The 18,128-nt window shown below is 43.5% G+C and overlaps 1 protein-coding gene across 1 annotated transcript in view; it reads left to right on the top strand.

Annotated features, from left to right (window-relative positions):
- Window positions 1–18,128, top strand: part of LOC102446421 (sodium channel protein type 3 subunit alpha) — a 138,354-nt gene that overhangs the window by 14,537 nt on the left and 105,689 nt on the right. Inside the window, exons 3-4 of the mRNA XM_006137327.4 lie at window positions 14,292–14,608; window positions 16,749–16,867. Coding sequence (XP_006137389.2) covers window positions 14,342–14,608; window positions 16,749–16,867 — 386 coding nt within the window. The 5' untranslated portion in view covers window positions 14,292–14,341. The remainder of the gene's footprint in view (window positions 1–14,291; window positions 14,609–16,748; window positions 16,868–18,128) is intronic.

The following is an 18,128-nucleotide window of genomic DNA, read 5'->3' as shown; positions in this document are numbered from 1 at the left end:
AAGTAGTGCTTCATATTCCTGCAATGTCTTCTGCACCCTAAGGGTGGGTCTACACAGCAAAGTTATTTTGGAATAATGGCCGTTATTCTGAAAGAACTATGCGAGTGTCTACACAGCGATTCCATTATTTCAAAATAAATAACTTCTGTAAACCTCATTCTGTAAAGAATAATACAAATTCCAAAATAGCTAATTCGAAATAAGGAGTGTGTAGATGCTCTACCTCTTCTGTTTTGAAATAGCCCCTCACCAGGGCCATTCTACATTATTCCTCCTGAGGCTCTAAATCAAAGATAGTATGTCTACAAGAATTTGTCTCCTGCTAACCTCCTCAGCAGAGTCATATAGTGGCTACTGAGCTGCCCTGCCCCAGGACTAGCAGGGCAGCCACCATGTGGCCCTGGCTCTGGCTTCAGCCCTTCTTTAGGGCTGGAGCTGTGGGCTACATGGTGGGCAGCTATTCCTCCAGTGGTTGTGGCTGGGGCCAGAGCTGGAGCCATGCTGCCAGTGGCTGGCAGCTGCTCAGGCAGCCCCAGCCAGGGCCAAAGCCAGAGCCATGTTGTGGGAGGTAGGCAGCTGCTTCTTCGATGGTCCCCATTGATGCCAGAGCCACAGCTACACGCTGGGCAGCAGGAGGCTTCTCAGGTGGCCAGGGTCAGCTGAGGCCGCATGGTGGGGGAATCCTTACAAAGTGCTGTACAGGTCAAATGTAGCTACCCTGAAGGTATCTCTAAGACTGGAATCATGGCCCCAATTGCAGCTATGGTGGAATGTCATATGGTCGATGTGAGAATGGGGCGTACAAACAGGTAACTGACTTTTTCTTCAAAACATTTGTGTGCCTGGGGGAGTAGGAATGGTATTAGTATGTGCAATTAGCCAAGTTGCACATGCAAGTATGAATATTTATTCTTAATATTAGTTGAACAGCTCAGGAGTGCAGCAATGCTAAGCATACTCATGAATGGTGGGGGTGAATTGAAAAATGCTGCAAAGGGATAAGGCAAAGGCTGGCGTGGGAAGTATAGAATAAACTGATGTAGAGCAGGGTTGGGAGGAGCCCAGGATTACTTAATTGGCATCTGTGTTTTTTGAAACTACCCACCACACCCAGGAAAAGGAGCTGGAAACCCTACACTACTTTTATGCATATTTAAAATCAATCTGTTCTTTTGTCACAAGAATTTGGCATGTGTCAGACAGGGAAAGTGAGACACTGAGAAATACAGGAACTGAGATCTGTGGGAGATGCAGGTTCTGAACATCTGTTTATGGGATAATTTATTCAGTCACCTGACTTTGAAACTTTTGACCTTAATCCCTCCATTTATAACATCATGGCCCAATGGCTAATGCATGGAATTGTGACTTAGGAAAGTTGGGTTCTATTCCTGGATGTGTCACTGACCGTAGATGAGTCATTGGTTTACACTTCAGTTTCTACATCTATAAAATAGTGATGATTGTGCTCTCCTTTGTATTGTGTGATCTACTGAGCAAAAGCACAGCACGAGAACTAGGCATTGCTATATTTACTTCTTGTTTTGGGATGTAGTAAAAATAATTTTAAAAATATATAAAAGATATTTGTTAGCAACTGGTGGGTATCACAGTGGCACACATCTGAACAAGCGCACATGACCTCTATTTTGGTGCTCAAGACAAAACTCACTCCACTCACCGACGGAAAATCTTAGAGGGAAAACTGATGGTAACCTGGGACAGGAGTGCAGGAAAAGGTGCAGGGATTTGGGTTGTGACCAGAGATAGTGGATTGGGGTGCAGTTCCCTGGACTTGTGACCTGAGGAGGAGTTTAGGAGGGGGTTCTATGTCTGAGAAGGTGTATGGGGGCTGGAGTGGGGGGTGCAGAAGGTTTGTGTCATGTGGGGTAGGGTTGTACCACATCTTATTGACATCAGTTTTTCTGCTCAGAGACTATAAAGAGTAATGATGATAATGTAAAGTCTTTTATATCAAATATATGACTGGTCACTACTAAATCTTTAGACCCTTTGGTGTATTTCTGAACATTTTGGAGCTGCTTACTAGAAATTAGTAGTGCCTCGTACATTATTATTCTTAGACCTGTAAACATATCTGAGCGCAACTGGTGCAGTTTGGCATATATTTGGAAAGGGTTATCACTGAAAAGAGTGTGCTCACCATAACTAAATGTGTAAGCATGGGGGAGGAGGGAGATTTTTCAAGCTCTAATTTAAGGTACCTAAGGTGGTATTTTCAAAAATGCACTGCATTAGTCTAATTCTGCTACAGGTTGAAGCCCTCTTATCTGGCACCTTTGGAATTTGTCTAGAGAATTTGCTGGAGCATGGGAGGTCAGTATTGTCTAACAGCATTATCAACACTTCCACTGCTTACTGTACTCTGAAAAAAAAGTAGGGGTAATTTAGACCTAAATAACAGCACAGAATGCTGAGAGCCAGGACTGGTGGCTGTAAACAAACATAGGACAACAGGAAACTTGGCCATGATAAGTGGACTTCTGGCTAGATATTGCTGGACTAGAGAGGTTCAAACTGTACCACTGAAGTCAGTTCCCATTGAAATGAATGGTAATCCATATAGTTCAATAGAAGCAGAATTAAGGCAATGCTAGCTATTTTGAAAGCTTTATGTTTCTCTAGCACAATTCTGAAAAGTCTGGATATGGATTTTATGTGACCAGTACCTGCTAATCTTAATTAGTAGAGATATATACCTCTGTCCTATAACAGAGGCTATATTGATTTGCATGATAATTAAAAAAGAAAAACAGTCCAAATTAGCAAGGAATTTTACTCATCGCTTAATGTGTATAAATGGAAACTGAAGTATAGCCAGAAATCAACTAAAAAACCTGCTTGTTTGAGATTCTATTCCCTTGGTGAGAAGCGGTACTTTCTTAAAGGCAAATGATATGGGACATATCCCCACCACAATCAGTAGAAGGCTAATGAGCTGCTCTGGGTACAGTCCCTATAGTCTCACCATAGTATGGTCCAGTAGGAAGAAGCACACTTGAAAAGGAGAACTCATCACAGGAAGGAAAGCTGCTGTGCTTCAGAAGGAGCAGATTTTTGTTCCATTGCCAAAAGACTTACCAAAATCCCAAAAGATCTTTCAAAGTAGTGATGTCAGTGTATAGTCGTTTAAATGATTTATCGGTTGATAAACCTAAACTTATTGGTTAATCCTAACTACTACACATTCACACACACACCTTGCTGCCTCTATATCAGTCATCTCCCCACAAACATGGATCCTGCATGGTTGCTTGCCCCCCTCCGATACAGAAATAGTAGCGTGGAGGGAGGGAAGCAGGATGCTGGATCAGCCCCTACTTTGCTTAGGCCCCCCGTGGACATGCTGCTGCTTCAGTATCAGAGGCAGCAGCGCAGAGTGGCAGGCAGGAGCCAGTCTGTGTGGGAGCTGATTTTTAAACTGGCTTCCCTCCTGGCTTGGCTTTACCTGCCACACTGCACTGCTTCCTCTGATGCTGAGGCAGGAGTCAGTAGTGCACTGGCTGCCCATCCCACCCCTGGGGACTATTTTAGTAACTGTAACCAATACATTTTTTGCAGATACATGATTACTAAAATAAACATTATCTAACATCCCTATTTCAAATGGGAGCCAGAACTCTGAAGCCCCGAAAGGCTCTGACCACCACAGCACTTAATCTGGGCTGGTAGTTTTTATGAAAAGAAATGTAATCTAAAAGGAAATTTTCAGATTTCTGCTATATTAGATAACATTTTGTTCTGTAAGTCCTGAGCATAGCTAAGAAATCTTTTCTTAATTATTCAGTCATATAGTAAAGTTATATAGTTTAGTCAATTTATACTGCAGCACACTTATCTCTGTTTTCTGTATTTGCCTATAAAATCTGCGCTTTATTAAAAATAACTGTAATTAGATGTGGAGACCACTAAACTAGGGATAATCGGGGGGGAGAGGGCGGAGGAGTTTTTAAATGTTTTTGTTATACTTTACATTCTTTAAAAATATGTGTGGATCTGTTTACCACAAAAAAAGAAGTAGTCCATTACCCAATGAGCTTCCAGTGTTATAGAAAGATAGGTCTAAGAGAGAGGCACTTAGAAAATCAGGAAAAGGGATAGTATTGTGGTTTTGGTTTTTAACTCACTTTTTTGGGAGTGTAGAAAAAGTAGGTCTTTAAGAAGGGATTTCAGGAAACAGAAAGGTGATGGGATGACATATAGAGGAAGGAACTACATATACAGCAGGTGGCTTTGAATAGTAAGCAAAGTGAGGAAGGGTATGTCTACACTACAAAGTTAGTTCGAACTAACGGACATTAGTTCGAACTAACTTTCATAGGCGCTACACTAGCGCTCCGTTAGTTCGAATTTAATTCGAACTAACGGAGCGCTTAGTTTGAACTAGGTAATCCTCATTCCACGAGGATTAAGCCTAGTTCGAACTTACTAGTTCGAATTAAGGGGTCTGTAGCCCCTTAATTTGAACTAGTGGGAGGCTAGCCCTCCCCAGGTTTCCCTGGTGGCCACTCTGGCCAACACCAGGGAAATTCGTCTGCCCCCCTCCCGGCCCCGGACTAGCCTGAGACAGCAGCTCCACGCTCTAAGTCCTCCTCTGATGCCCTGCCGGCACTGCTTCCGGCCATCCTTAAGCCTGGTTCAGGGTCCACTTAATGTGGCCATGCTAGTTCGAATTAGCAAAACGCTAATTCGAACTAGTTTTTTAGTCTGGATCCGTTAGTTCGAATTAGCTTAGTTCGAATTAACTAATTCGACCTAAGTTAGTTCCAATTAACGTTGTAGTGTAGACGTACCCAAAGTGGTTAATGGCTTGAATTCTGACACAGATATCACAGAATTTACAAATTCTTGCACAAAACAGTGCAACAAGGAATCTGATGAAAGCAAGAATGGATATAGTGTGATAAAAGTAATGGGAAGTGTGGAAAGCTTTGTTACATCAGCAAACAAAAGTCTGGTTTCCAGTTGTCTGACTGTAGCATTTGGGCAGATATCACATAGCTGGAAATACTATTCTACCAAAGCCCAATTAGAAGCTGAATGATGACTTAACCAATAAAAAAGGGTATGTCTACACTACCCCCCTAGTTCGAACTAGGGGGGTAATGTATGCATACCGAACTTGCTAATGAAGCCCGGGATTTGAATTTCCCGGGCTTCATTAGCATAAAGCTGGCTCCGCCATTTTTAAAAGCCGGCTTGTTCGAACCCCGTGCCGCGCGGCTACACGCGGCACGGGCTAGATAGTTCAAACTATGTAGCCATTCCGATCTATCTGTACGCCTCGTGGAACGAGGTGTACAGATAGATCGGAATGGCTACATACTTCGAACTATCTAGCCCGTGCCGCGTGTAGCCGCGCGGCACGGGGTTCGAACAAGCCGGCTTTTAAAAATGGCGGAGCCGGCTTTATGCTAATGAAGCCCGGGAAATTCAAATCCCGGGCTTCATTAGCAAGTTCGGTATGCATACATTACCCCCCTAGTTCGAACTAGGGGGGTAGTGTAGACATACCCAAATATATTTTAAGTATTTTTCTTGACCATTTATTGAAGCAGAGTGCTATTAATTAAACAGTATTTAGTCAACCACACAATTACATTTGCCAGAATATACACACACAGCTTTGTAAATAGTTTAGTTTTGTTTTAACTATTCAAGTAAAAATGTATCTCTGATAAAAAATATATGAACAAATTTAAATCCAAATTATACTTTTGTAACTGTTTTTGTTTAATGGTAGTGTTAGTGAATGTAACACATTACTGGCTGTCTCAAGGCCAGGAGGAATATACTAACAAATGCTATTCATGTATTTCCACACATCTCTGCAAATAAATGTACCTCATTCTTGACCTGCAACACTCTAGTTATTACCAGAGACTGACAGTTATTCTGAATTCTGCCAAAGGTGTTTTTTTGCTTTGTGTGTGGCAATAGCTAGAGGCCACAGAGCCCAGGACAAAAAGTAGAAGCAAGAATAACCTGCATCCTCTAAAACAACAGCCACAGACCAGTTAATTTGCTCTCATTGCTGTACCCTTATGCACCCCACCCCCTAACACCAGTTCCAAGTAACCAGTGGGGCCTGAAGCAGCTCCCCACCCACCATGGGCAGAGAGTGGATCCAGCTCCATGGGGCCCACCACGGACAGGGGCTGTTCTGGCTGGAGCACCCCCCTGCTTGCCACCACTTTAGTTGGTTAACTAGTTACACCATACATTTAAATGGCTAACCAGTGAAATGGGATTTTACATCACTACTTGACGTTTGTCTTCACCTTCATTTTTAATATTTCTCTCTTTTTTCTAGGTTTATCCATCCTATAGACCTTCTATCCTGCTCATTCCTTTGGAAACTGTTTTCTTCTGTTCCTTCCTTCTCTCTGGGGGTATGTCTACACTGAAAAGTTAGTTCGAACTAACGGACGTTAGTTCGAACTAACTTTCATAGCTGCTACACTAGCGCTCCGCTAGTTCGAATTTGAATCGAACTAGCGGAGCGCTTAGTTCGAACTAGGAAAACCTCATTTTACGAGGATTAAGCCTAGTTTGAACTAGCTAGTTCGAATTAAGGGGTGTGTAGCCCCTTAATTCAAACTAGTGGGAGGCTAGCCCTCCCCAGGTTTCCCTGGTGGCCACTCTGGCCAACACCAGGGAAACTCTATGCCCCCCTCCCGGCCCCGGACCCCTTAAAGGGGCACGGGCTGGCTACGGTGCCCGTGCCAGGTGCAAGCCTGCCAGCACCCAGCCAGCAGACCCTGCACCTGGCACGGCACAGAGCCACCCACCCGATGTCCCCCAGCCCACCCCCTCTTCCCGGGACCAGGCTGGCGGCTCCCGGGAGCTTGCCCTGGACCGCAAGAGGCGGGCACCTTCCTGGGCTAGTGCGGACATCGTGGACCTCGTCCACGATCTCCACACTAGGCACAGGAAAGTGGCCGTCTAGGGCAGGAGAGCTGCCAGCCTGGCCACCCAGGAGCAGGTGTGCATGAAAATCAAGGGGGTCCACTGAGACCCCCGACCCTGAGCCCTGAGCTTACAATGGCCGTCCTGGGTCAGACCAAAGGTCCATCTAGCCCAGTAGCCTGTCTGCCGACAGCGGCCAACCCTAGGGACCCTGGAGGGGATGGACCGAAGACAGTGACCAAGCCATTTGTCTCGTGCCATCCCTCTCCAGCCTTCCACAAACCTTGGGCAGGGACACTACTCCTACCCCCTGGCTAAGACTACTCCATGGACCCAACCTCCATGACTTGATCTCACTTCCCTTTAAACTCTGTTCTAGTTGTAGCCTTCACAGCCTCCTGCAGCAAGGAGTTCCGCAGGTTAACTATTTGCTTTGCCAAGAACAACTTTCTCTTACTAGTTTCAAGCCTGCTACCCATTCCTTTCCTTTGGTGTCCTCTAGTCCTTCTTTATGGGAACTCATGAAGAACTTTTCTGAATGCACCCTCTCCACCCAACCCTTGCTTTTAGAGACCTCTATCCTGTCCCCCCTCCGTCTCCTCTTTTCTAAGCTGAACAGTCCCAGTCTCTGTAGCCTCTCTTTATCTGGGACCTGTTCCCAACCCCTGATCATGTTAGTTGCCCTCCCCTCTCCCAGCCTTTCTCTTCCCCTCTCCCACCTCCTTTTCCCAGTCTCCCCCAGTTTTTTTTCAATAAAGACAAAGTCAATGTTGGAAGAAACGTTATCTTTATTTTGTACATCAATAAGAAGGGGGGCTAGAGAAGGGTAAGTGGAAGGAGGTGAGGGAGGAATGGGGTATGAGCCCCTGATGGGGAGGACTGGGCTGGCTCTGTGGGCTTCTGGGGGTGGAAGCTCTCCTGCAGCCCCCCGATTGCCCCCTCGCCCCAGATGGCAGCCTGCGGCAAGTGCAGCCGGGCTGATGGCCGAGTGGTGTGATGTGCCCAGTGTGGGTACTCCGGGCACTCCAAGCCAGGACTGGTTTTCAAGCGGGGCACCCCTTAGAACTGTCTGTCCGGGGTGGGGGTCGGGACCCTTTAAGCGCAGCCCTCGGCTAGCCTGAGACAGCATCTCCACGCTCTAAGTCCTCCTCTGATGCCCTGCCAGCAGTGCTTCCGGCCATCCTTAAGCCTGGTTCAGGGTCCACTCAATGTGGACTTGCGAGTTCGAATTAGCAAAACGCTAATTCGAACTAGTTTTTAGTTCTAGACGCGTTAGTTCGAGTTAGCTTAGTTCGAATTAACTAATTCGAACTAAATTAGTTCGAACTAGCGCTGTAGTGTAGACATACCCTGGGTGATTTTCTCCTTGTGTTATTAATTCCACCTCATAGCCAATCCACATATGTGAGGATGGCCTTCACTACCAGGCTCTGCATGCTATAAGTTCATATTGAAGGTGCTGTACCAGTACATATTTACCAGCACTTTCTGTATGCTGGAAAACACATAGCAAAAGACAGAAGCAGAAAAAAGCCAACCCTTGATAGACATGCTGTTGCTGTTAGGGAGGGTGACTGCTGCAATTGGTCCTGTTCCTTCCCTCCTCTCCCATCCCCACCCCATAGCAGCAACTCCCAACATACATCTATGATGGATTATGATGAGATAAAAAGCTACAGAGGGGTAGCCAAGTTAGTCTATAACAGGAAAAACTTACAAAACAACAAATAGACTAGTAGCATCTTAAAGACTAACAAACCATGTAGATGGTATCATGAGCTTTTGTGGGCACAACCCACTTCTTCAGAGGCTGGGAGTATTAGAAGTCCAGGTCCAAGAATAAATAAGGAGGGGAAGGGGGGAGAAAAAAAAGGAGGGGAAAAGGAGAAAAAAATAAAAAGAGAGACAGTGACTAGATGGTTCAAATAGTTACAACAGGCTGATAAGAACAATTAGCACCTCCATTGTTTGGTTGATAGTTTAAGTCAGAGGGTGTGCAAGCCAGCCGATGTCCTTGTTCATACTATTTGCATAAAGATTAAACTTGTAAATGAGTGTTCTCTAACAGGTTTTTGTGTATTGCCTTTTCAAATATTTGATTTATGTCAATATACCTGCCAGTGGGGCATTGTTGGCATTTGATGGCATAGATCACATTAGTGTATGTGCAGTTAAATAAGCCTCTGATTTTGGCTGATGTGGTTGGGTCCAGTGATGAAATCGCTTGTGTAGATGTGTGGGCAGAGTTTGCACTGGGGCTGATTAAAGGGGTGGGTTCCTGGATGATTATGATGGAGGTGTGTTGTGTGGTTATTGGAAATAATTTGTTTGAGGTTAGGGGGTTGTCTGTAGGTAAGGACTGGCCTTTCTCCTAAGGCCTCTGAGAGTGAGGGGTCATTTTCCAGCCAGCAAACTCCCTCCATTACAAGCCCTGTTGTGTGCCTCCCCACTCCTCTTGCCCCCCATTCTCTGGAGATAGAATACAGGATGGAAGAGGGGGCATCCTGATATCAGCATCCCTCCTCTCCCTTCCCTGCTCTACACAGCAAGCTGGAGGCTCCTGGGAAGGGGAGGGGAGCAGCTCCAAGGCAAAGGGCAGGAGATGCACAGCAGTGGTGGGAGGGGCAGCTGAAGTGCTGGCACTTGATAGCCTCTTGGCCAAACCAGATCACCTGTCAGAGGCTCCAAGATCTACCAGTAGATCCCGATCTACTGGGTGGTGACCACTAATCTACATGTTTTGTTAGTCTTTAAGATGCTGCTTGTCTATTTGTTGTTTTTTAAATTTTTACTTATGATGAGATAACTAAACTCATTATCACTTGTCATTTAAAACAGAAATTTAAATCCTGGTCTCTGCAGCTGTCAGGTTACTGTTCTACTAAGCCCAGGGCAAGTTGCCTAATTATAACCCCTTGAAAGAATAGAGTAGAAAGAATGAGGACATAAGGTCATTTTACAGAATCCCTTTGCTAGTCTTGCACTTATGCCAAGAATAATCAAAGACATATCTTTGTGTCAATGTTTTAGTGGAATGAAAAACTTCAGTAGTCAGCTTTTTCTTAGGTTCCAGTTGAAAACATAAATCAAGTCCCAGTGCTGTAAGGGCAAAAACAGAGCTATGACAAATATCACAAGTTGAGTATTTTTGTCATTCATGCATTTGTTTGGTTAATATATGGATGGGGTAATATGTAATATAGCTATAATTAAATAACACTGTTTTATTATCTATATTCTGTGTAGATGACCTATTTTTTTTTAAAAAAAACCTAGAATCTACAAGGGTCTGTAGTGAAACTTTCACTTTCACCAGTAGCTTGTCTTCAGATGTCATAAAAGTCTTTGTAGATGCCTTCTGGCAATTTAATTTAGCTTATTCAGATATAAAACATGGATGGCATGTCTTCAGCTCAGAGACATTTTATTTTATTTCTGAGAGTCTTCTAATATAAGTACTGGAAAAAGGAATCGCGTATAAAAGAAATACAGTGCACCCCATCAGCAGCAGAAGTAATCTAAATAAAGAATAGTTAGAAATTAATGACAATTAATGTAAATAGACTGAAATGGAATATAGCTGGAAAATTGTCAGGCTATATGTTCTGTTCAACTCCTCTAGCCACCAGTTATTGTAGGAAAGTGACTGCAAGAAAAGTGAAGTGAGGTGTATCTCAAAATGTTATGCTAACATATACCACAATATATATTATGGATTTTTTATTATGGGATCTTATGATATAATAGTCACCCAGAAGTTATGTTTTCTAACTCACTCCACGGACTAGAAGCTCTAATGTACACATGAAGAATTGCATGACCTAAACCTGGGCCTCAGGGCGGGACTCAGCCAATGACTGACAACAGGAAGGTCACTGGAACCCTGGGAGAAGGGAACTTCAAGAGCTTTAGCTCACTAGGAGCTCCTCTGACAAAGTTCCTGATTGGGGGACATGTCTACCCCAGCTGGCTGACCCAGATGTATAAAAGCCTGATCAAGACACAGGAAGGTGTCTGGACAACTAGGTGAATCCCTGGATGGCTATCCCTATGAACCCTGTCTGTTGGCCTGACTCCTGGTTTTTGCCTCCCAATCTGTTCTTGGTTTCTGCCACCTTATTCCAGATCCCCATCTGCTTCTGGTTCCTTCATTCCTGCCTCACTCCAGGTTCCTGTTCCTATCACCTACTGGCTTCCAGCAATGACTCTGACCCATGGCTTGACTCCTAACTTCAGCTTGACCCCAGCTCCTCCTCTGATTCTGACACTAATATGGCTTTGACCCTTGACTTGGCTCCTGACTGCCTCCAGCTCTGATGCCTAGCTTCGGTCCTGGCCCTTCACTCAAATCCATATGCATGACTGCCCATGCCACAGTCCTTATACTATGTTATAAATATTTATCAACCATCTTACCCAGAAGCCACTGCAACATGGAGCCTGCTGTCTGTGGATGAACGGATTTTTAGAGAAGCGCACTGTTACCTTTTTATTACTTGGGCCATCCAAATCCAATAGTTTTTTTTAAATATCCCTCTTTAAATGCACTTGTTGCAGGAAGGATATTTAAACTGAATTTCAATTTTGTAAAGGCATGTCTACACTAGGAAGTTATTTCAAAATAACTACATTTGAAATAATAACTCCTAAATGAACTATTTTGAAATAAGCTTATTCCCTGAGGAAAGTAGGAATACAGATTTCAAATTAACCAGCCCTTTATTTTGAAATAATGCTTAAATGCAGTGAGATTTACAGTTAAAAATGTCCATATTCATCCAGTAAACAGAGAAGGCTACGTTCAGCTTGAGCCTCCCCTATTCACAAGCATCTGAGGACTATTTAGCTCCCAGGAAGGCCATGGAATTACTGGGGTGCAGGATTGCCTTGATCATGCCTTTTCCCGTTCCCAATCTGCCCTCTCCTCGATCTGAAATTCTACATTTATGCAGAATTAGTGGAGCAAGGACAGCCCCTGGAATAGAGGTACTTGCAGATGGAATAGTTCCAGAGTGGAGGAGATTATATTTGATCCACAGCCTCCTTGTATCAACTAGACTGATATAGGACTCAGAGTATTTCACAAAATAGTTAAACAATGTAATATTGACAAAAATACCCGTATCAATATTATAGCACTAGCTATCAACAATGCAGCTGCATTGCTTCTAGTTCACTAGTGAAGAGAGGGCTCAGGAAATGCTGTCATAAAAAATTTTTCAGAGCATGTTTATAATACATAATGATAAAAATGACGGAGCTCTGTCTATGCTAACCTAACACTGTTACTAGCACTATTTTAGCTTTTGCCTGGGCTCATTAGTGAATCTTCATGGTTACACGCAGCCTCCCCATCCACGCTGCTGCCTCTGCAGCAGAGGCAGCAAGATGGGGGGAGGGCACAGGCAGTTCCATAGGAGCCGGTGCTAAGGGGAGCCAGCTCTTAAGCTGACACAGAGGCAGCACATGGAGGCAGGCAGGCAGGAACTGGTGCTTGCAGGGAGCCCCGCCCGCACATACTAGCTTCTGCACAGCTGCATGCCCCCTTCCCCTGCTGCTGCCTCTGTATCAGCAAGAAAGGGGCCAGGTGGCTCCATGGGAGCTGGTGCTTGTGAGGAGGCAGCTTAAAAGTCGGCTCTTCACAAATATTGACTCCTGTGGAGCCAATTCCCTCCACATGTAAACATGTAACCACTGAAAAATTCAGCATTTACACATTTACCAAACTTAACGCATTTTAACATTCCTAATATGGAGTATACATTTTTCCAAAGTAGACAAGGTGCTATAGGCATGATATTAACAACAGCGTTTTTAAAGGAAAACAACCTAACAAAAAAAAATAGAAGTTAACATTGTTCTATTAATGAGCCAAAGAAGAATCGTGTCTTTTAAGACCATTTGTAAGGAAAAGGCACTTAGGTTTACAGACTCACATGACATGTCCTCAAACCTCATAAGTGTGGAAGAAAAGTGTTGCTCAGCCAACACTCAAGAGAGTCTCAGACAGCTATCTGGGCAATCTTGGCAGCTCATTATTCAGTCTCTAGAGAAAGCCTGTTGAAGTAATTTCCAGTTTTCCCTTTTGAGCAGAAATAAGGTGTGGATTTGACTATGGGATTCTTATTACTGTTGTGTGTATTAATAGGAAACAGATGTCTTGGCCAGGCGATTTCTAGCAGGTATCAGCAAAAGCCACGTCCTTTTACATGGAAAAAAAAATCTTCAAGGAATAAAAATTTCAGCATAGCTGCTTGTTACTGGATTGCATTCTGAATTCACAGTCTGTCTGAATGATTTTCCATGTATTCTTCCTCTCCAGAATATCTGTGCCTCTTCTGCTACTTTATCTTTTCTTTGAGAAAAGTTCTCTCCCTTTTTATATTACTCCACCATCTGCTGTAGATACCTTATTAGTACGAGTTCTCATTCTGCGTTATACTAGATATAGCACAGTTTGAAACTCTCTTAATCAGGATTCTCTGGTGCGTCAACATCCATTCTTCAGCATGGATGTTGCCAGACCAGAGAGTCCTGGTGGAGGGCCAGTGGCAAGGATCTCAGCACATGGCAGCCGGGATGACCAGCAGGGTTGGGATTCAACATAGCTTGGTGGGGCAGAGAGCTGCAGCGCGTGGCTGCCTGACATATCCTGGAGCTCCAGCGCAGCACATGCAGCTTCCCGGTGGGTCCCAGAGTCATGGCAGTGATGGCTGAATGGGGTCAGCAGGGCAGCGGGGCCAGCAGGAGGTGAAGTGCCAACTGGGAAGCCAGTGACTGGCCTACAGAGGCCAGTACAGGAGTTTAGAAATGACCCCCTGGTATGGCAAAATCCCTCATCTGGGACCAGTCAGATCCTGAGAGTGCTGGACCAGGGAGGTCCAACCTGTACTGATTATAACTCTTTCTTTGTTTTGCTATGCATTGAACCCACACCAAATGTGAAGAATACTTATATTGGCATGACAGCAGCCTGGCCCACCTTACTAGATATGCACTTTTTTTGTGGATAGGCAGATAATTCACTTTTTTTCTCTTTTCTAGTACTAAAATTCACTTCATTTTTAAAGTACACTTTCATATTTATATGGTGCCTATTAAAATATACAGAAGTGTAAAAACTAAATGTTTATAATAATTCTTTTTTCTGTTAAAATAACTACTAACATTTGGTTCACAAATTTGGTTCACAGGATTTTTGAATTTAACTATGTGGGTCTTTAAATGATCAGCATTTATTGTTATAGAGAGCATAAATTTGTATTTACTTTTAAAACTAAGTGTGATGTTAAATAAGTGGGAATGACAGGTTTTTTTCCTTTCACTATTTTTCATAACTTGTTTGTATTTTTCTTTTGTAGGACATTCTTATGCAAGAGGCTAAACATAATTAAATTTGCAGGATGAAAAGATGGCACAGGCATTGCTGGTACCACCAGGACCTGACAGCTTCTGCTATTTTACTAGAGAATCTCTCACAGCTATTGAAAAGCGTGCCACAGAAGAAAAAGCTAAAAAACCCAAACAAGATCATAAAGATGATGATGATGAAAATGGCCCAAAGCCAAATAGTGACTTGGAAGCAGGAAAGACACTGCCATTTATTTACGGTGACATACCTCCAGGAATGGTGTCGGAGCCCTTGGAGGACCTGGACCCATATTATATCAGTAAAAAAGTGAGTGATTATTAAGACAGCTGTTTGGATGGCCTCTGTGAAAGTAAATGCATTATGTTATTTTCATTATAATATATCTGATCCTTTAATCTAATTGTATTTTGTATTTGGAGAAATTACAGGAGAGTAAATACAGAGTAGCACTATTTTATCAGCTATTAATGACAGAGGTTAAGAGTTTAATTACTGTATTTTTAGAGCACTCATGCCACAACACTATAATGAAAGGCTGTTGGCCTGACTTCAACCTGATTTATGCCACATGTATACTGCTGTATCTTTACAGGCTTTACCTGACATCAGATCAGGTAAGTCACACAAAGATTCCTTTGTTTTATACAGCAGTGAGTCTTGATCTAAAAGATTATGAAAAATAAACTGTTGAAAATAGATTCTGGGATGGAGAAGGTTGTAAATAACATGGTAGTACCAACCACAGTGAAACTGTTCAGTGAAATTAGTGGCAATAAGGAAGGTAGTTGGGGAAAACTGCATTTTAATCACATTCCTGACTTGTGCTACAGCGCTGCATAGGTTCTGTTTAAGTCCTGGACCGTATTAAACCATTGTGAAAGACTTCTGAATACAGGCAGTCCTCGAGTTACGCGGATCCGACTTACATCAGCTCCGCAGTTATGAATGGGGCTTTTCTCGCCCCGCAGGACGGGAGCGGCAGGACGCCCAGATGCGCGGCGGTCCCGCCGCCCGTGTCCTCCGGGGCAAGAAAAGCTGCTCCGAGTCTCCCTGGTCTGCTGGGGGGCAACCCCCCCAGCAGACCAGGGAGACACGGAGCAAAGCGCGGAGCAAAGCGCGGAGCAAAGCGCGGAGCATACCGCGGAGCACGCGGGCAGTGGGACAGCCCAGACGCGCCGCAGCTTTCCCGTTGCCGGCGTGCTCCGAGGCTTTGCTCTCTGTCTGGCTCCCCCCAGCAGACCAGGGAGACACGGAGCAAAGCCTCGGAGGATGCGGGCGGGACCGCGGCGCGTCTCGGTGGTCCCGCCACCCGTGTCTCCCTGGTCTGCTGGGGGGGGCGCACTAGCTGCAGACCAGGCTTTTCTCAACGACAACGCCTGGGGTAGAGCAGCTGGGGCGCTGCTGGGTTGGTCCCCGCAGCGCTGAGGTGCTGAGGTGCGGCGCTGCGGGGACCTACCCGGCAGCGCCCCAGCTGCTCTGTCCCATGCGTCCAAATTCAGCCGCTGTTGAAACTGATCAGCGGCTGATTCCAGGAAGCCCATGGCAGAGCAACTCTGCCTCGGGCTTCCTGTAATCAGCCGCTGGTCAGTTTCAGCAGCTACTGAATCTGGACGCCAGTTCCGACTTACATACAAATTCAACTTAAGAACAAACCTACAGTCCCTATGTTGTACGTAACCCGGGGACTGCCTGTATATTACTGATATACCAGGAAACTGGGGTACTGGTCTTCTACTCAGCCACCTTCAACTGGTAGTTTGTGGCTGACATCATAGTAAAGTTGAGTCTTCAGGAAGGATATGGAGGAGAGTTTTATGGCTTTGGAAGCTAGTTCAGGAAGGGTGCTCTATACAAAAGGGGCCCTGTGCAAAGGGATTAAAGGTGCTTGTGGGAGAAGTAGACAAGTGGGTAAGGCAGTGGATATAAAGTAGAAGTTCCATAGCACATAATGTGTTTATGTTGGAAAAAGTTTGTAACCCACGAGAAACACACTCCTGTCCCCAAACAACTGCTTAATCATATTGTTCTCACTCTGACTTGAATATTTGATTGTATTAGTATAAATTATGATAGGTCTGAAAATGTGTAGTGCACAATAAAAATGCACAAGTTTTAGTGATGAAAGACCAAATTCAGTTGCACTTGACATTGATGACAAAAATTCCTATTGATACTTTATGTGTTGAATCTTGATCCCATTCAAATTTCTATAACACACATTTTAGAACATTAGAAAATTAACAGTGGATAACTGAAGTCATCTGTTTCCTTAGAAATTTGGAATTTTCTTGCCACTACTGATGAGCAAAATAGAACTCTCATTTCTAAAGGCTCAGTCCTACAAGGTGGACTATTGAAATCCAAGGAGGTGGGGAGACAAGGTGCCAAAGTCGAAAATGCTTAGATTATGTACACTGTACTTCCATTGTATATTCTTCTTTTTCAGACTTTCATAGTACTGAATAAAGGAAAGACAATTTTCCGATTCAGTGCCACATCTGCCTTGTACATTTTAACTCCTCTCAACCCTCTTCGAAAAATTGCTATTAAGATATTGGTGCATTCATATCCTTTTCAAGTTGATGATTTTAAATGTGACTGTTTGAAAAAGTATCATTACTGAAATAACACTTTGTATGTTAATACACAAATAAATGCCCTCGTGTTTGTACAGACAGTCACTGAAAATACTCTGATCACACTTAAAAAGTATCAGTGTCAAAATGCATTATGCAGCTCATCCCAAACCAAGGAATTCCTCATTAATGGAATTACTACTGTCAGATTTAAATATTTGGTTTTAGATACCACATTGCAGCCTTTCCTCTCCAGTGAGCTCTATATAGGAAGACTCCTGCATTCTTGCAGAGCCCCAATAACTTAATTAATGAGAAATAACTGAGTCTGATTCTATTATTCATGCAAATATTCCAATTAAATCCAGTGACACGAATTCACTTTAAAGGACTGCTTACATGAGTAAAAAGCTGTTTGTATGGGCACACTGGTATTGTTTCCTTCATCAGCTAGGTGGGAAGGTATTCTATAAGGAATCAGAATCAGAAACAAGGAATATATTTTTCAATTATTATAGTAACAACTTCAGCCCTAACTTCTGCATAAGCATCTGTTAGTTATTACTCCAGTGCCTGTGCAAAGTCCCACTGTCTCCACACAGACACGGGGCTTGACATTAATGTATCTTAATGGAAAATTGTGGCTTTAAACTATAAACTAAAGGAAAGGTTAGTGTTTGCAACTGTAGCATATTTATAGTACCTGGCATCAGCCATTGGTCATTTACACTGAAACAAAACCATCCGCATCAGAAAGTTGAATGGCAAAATAAAACTAAAGCATGCACACTTATAACCAAATTTTACAAATTTCTTGAGATCATTCACAGTCTTGTAATACTGTGAAATAACAATAGCCAATACAGTCTTATAATTTTTCACAAATTTACTTAAGTCCAATGAAGAAAGTGCAAGCTACTGAAATATTATATTAAGTTGTATATTTAGGCAATTAAAATTCCCCACCCTACAATGAGATTCCATGCAGTCCTAATGACATCTGTGACTTCAATTGAGCAATAGGGAAAATGTCGAAGAAAACACTACAAATGTACATGCAAGGAGCTAGTTTCATGTGACTAGGCCTCATCAGTAATCCTACTGGTTTGGGATGGGGCTACACATGTAAGTTGTACGCTGAGATCCATTTTTTTTTTTTTTTTGGTTATTTATATTACATTAGTCTAGTGTCTAAATCAGGATTAGCCCACATTGTTTTAGGTGCAAACAAATGACAGGAAAAAATATGT

The sequence above is a fragment of the Pelodiscus sinensis genome, chromosome 7, assembly GCF_049634645.1.
Source record: "Pelodiscus sinensis isolate JC-2024 chromosome 7, ASM4963464v1, whole genome shotgun sequence".
In the NCBI taxonomy this organism is placed as follows: Eukaryota; Metazoa; Chordata; order Testudines; family Trionychidae; genus Pelodiscus; species Pelodiscus sinensis.
This window is presented reverse-complemented; position numbering and strand designations above follow the sequence as displayed.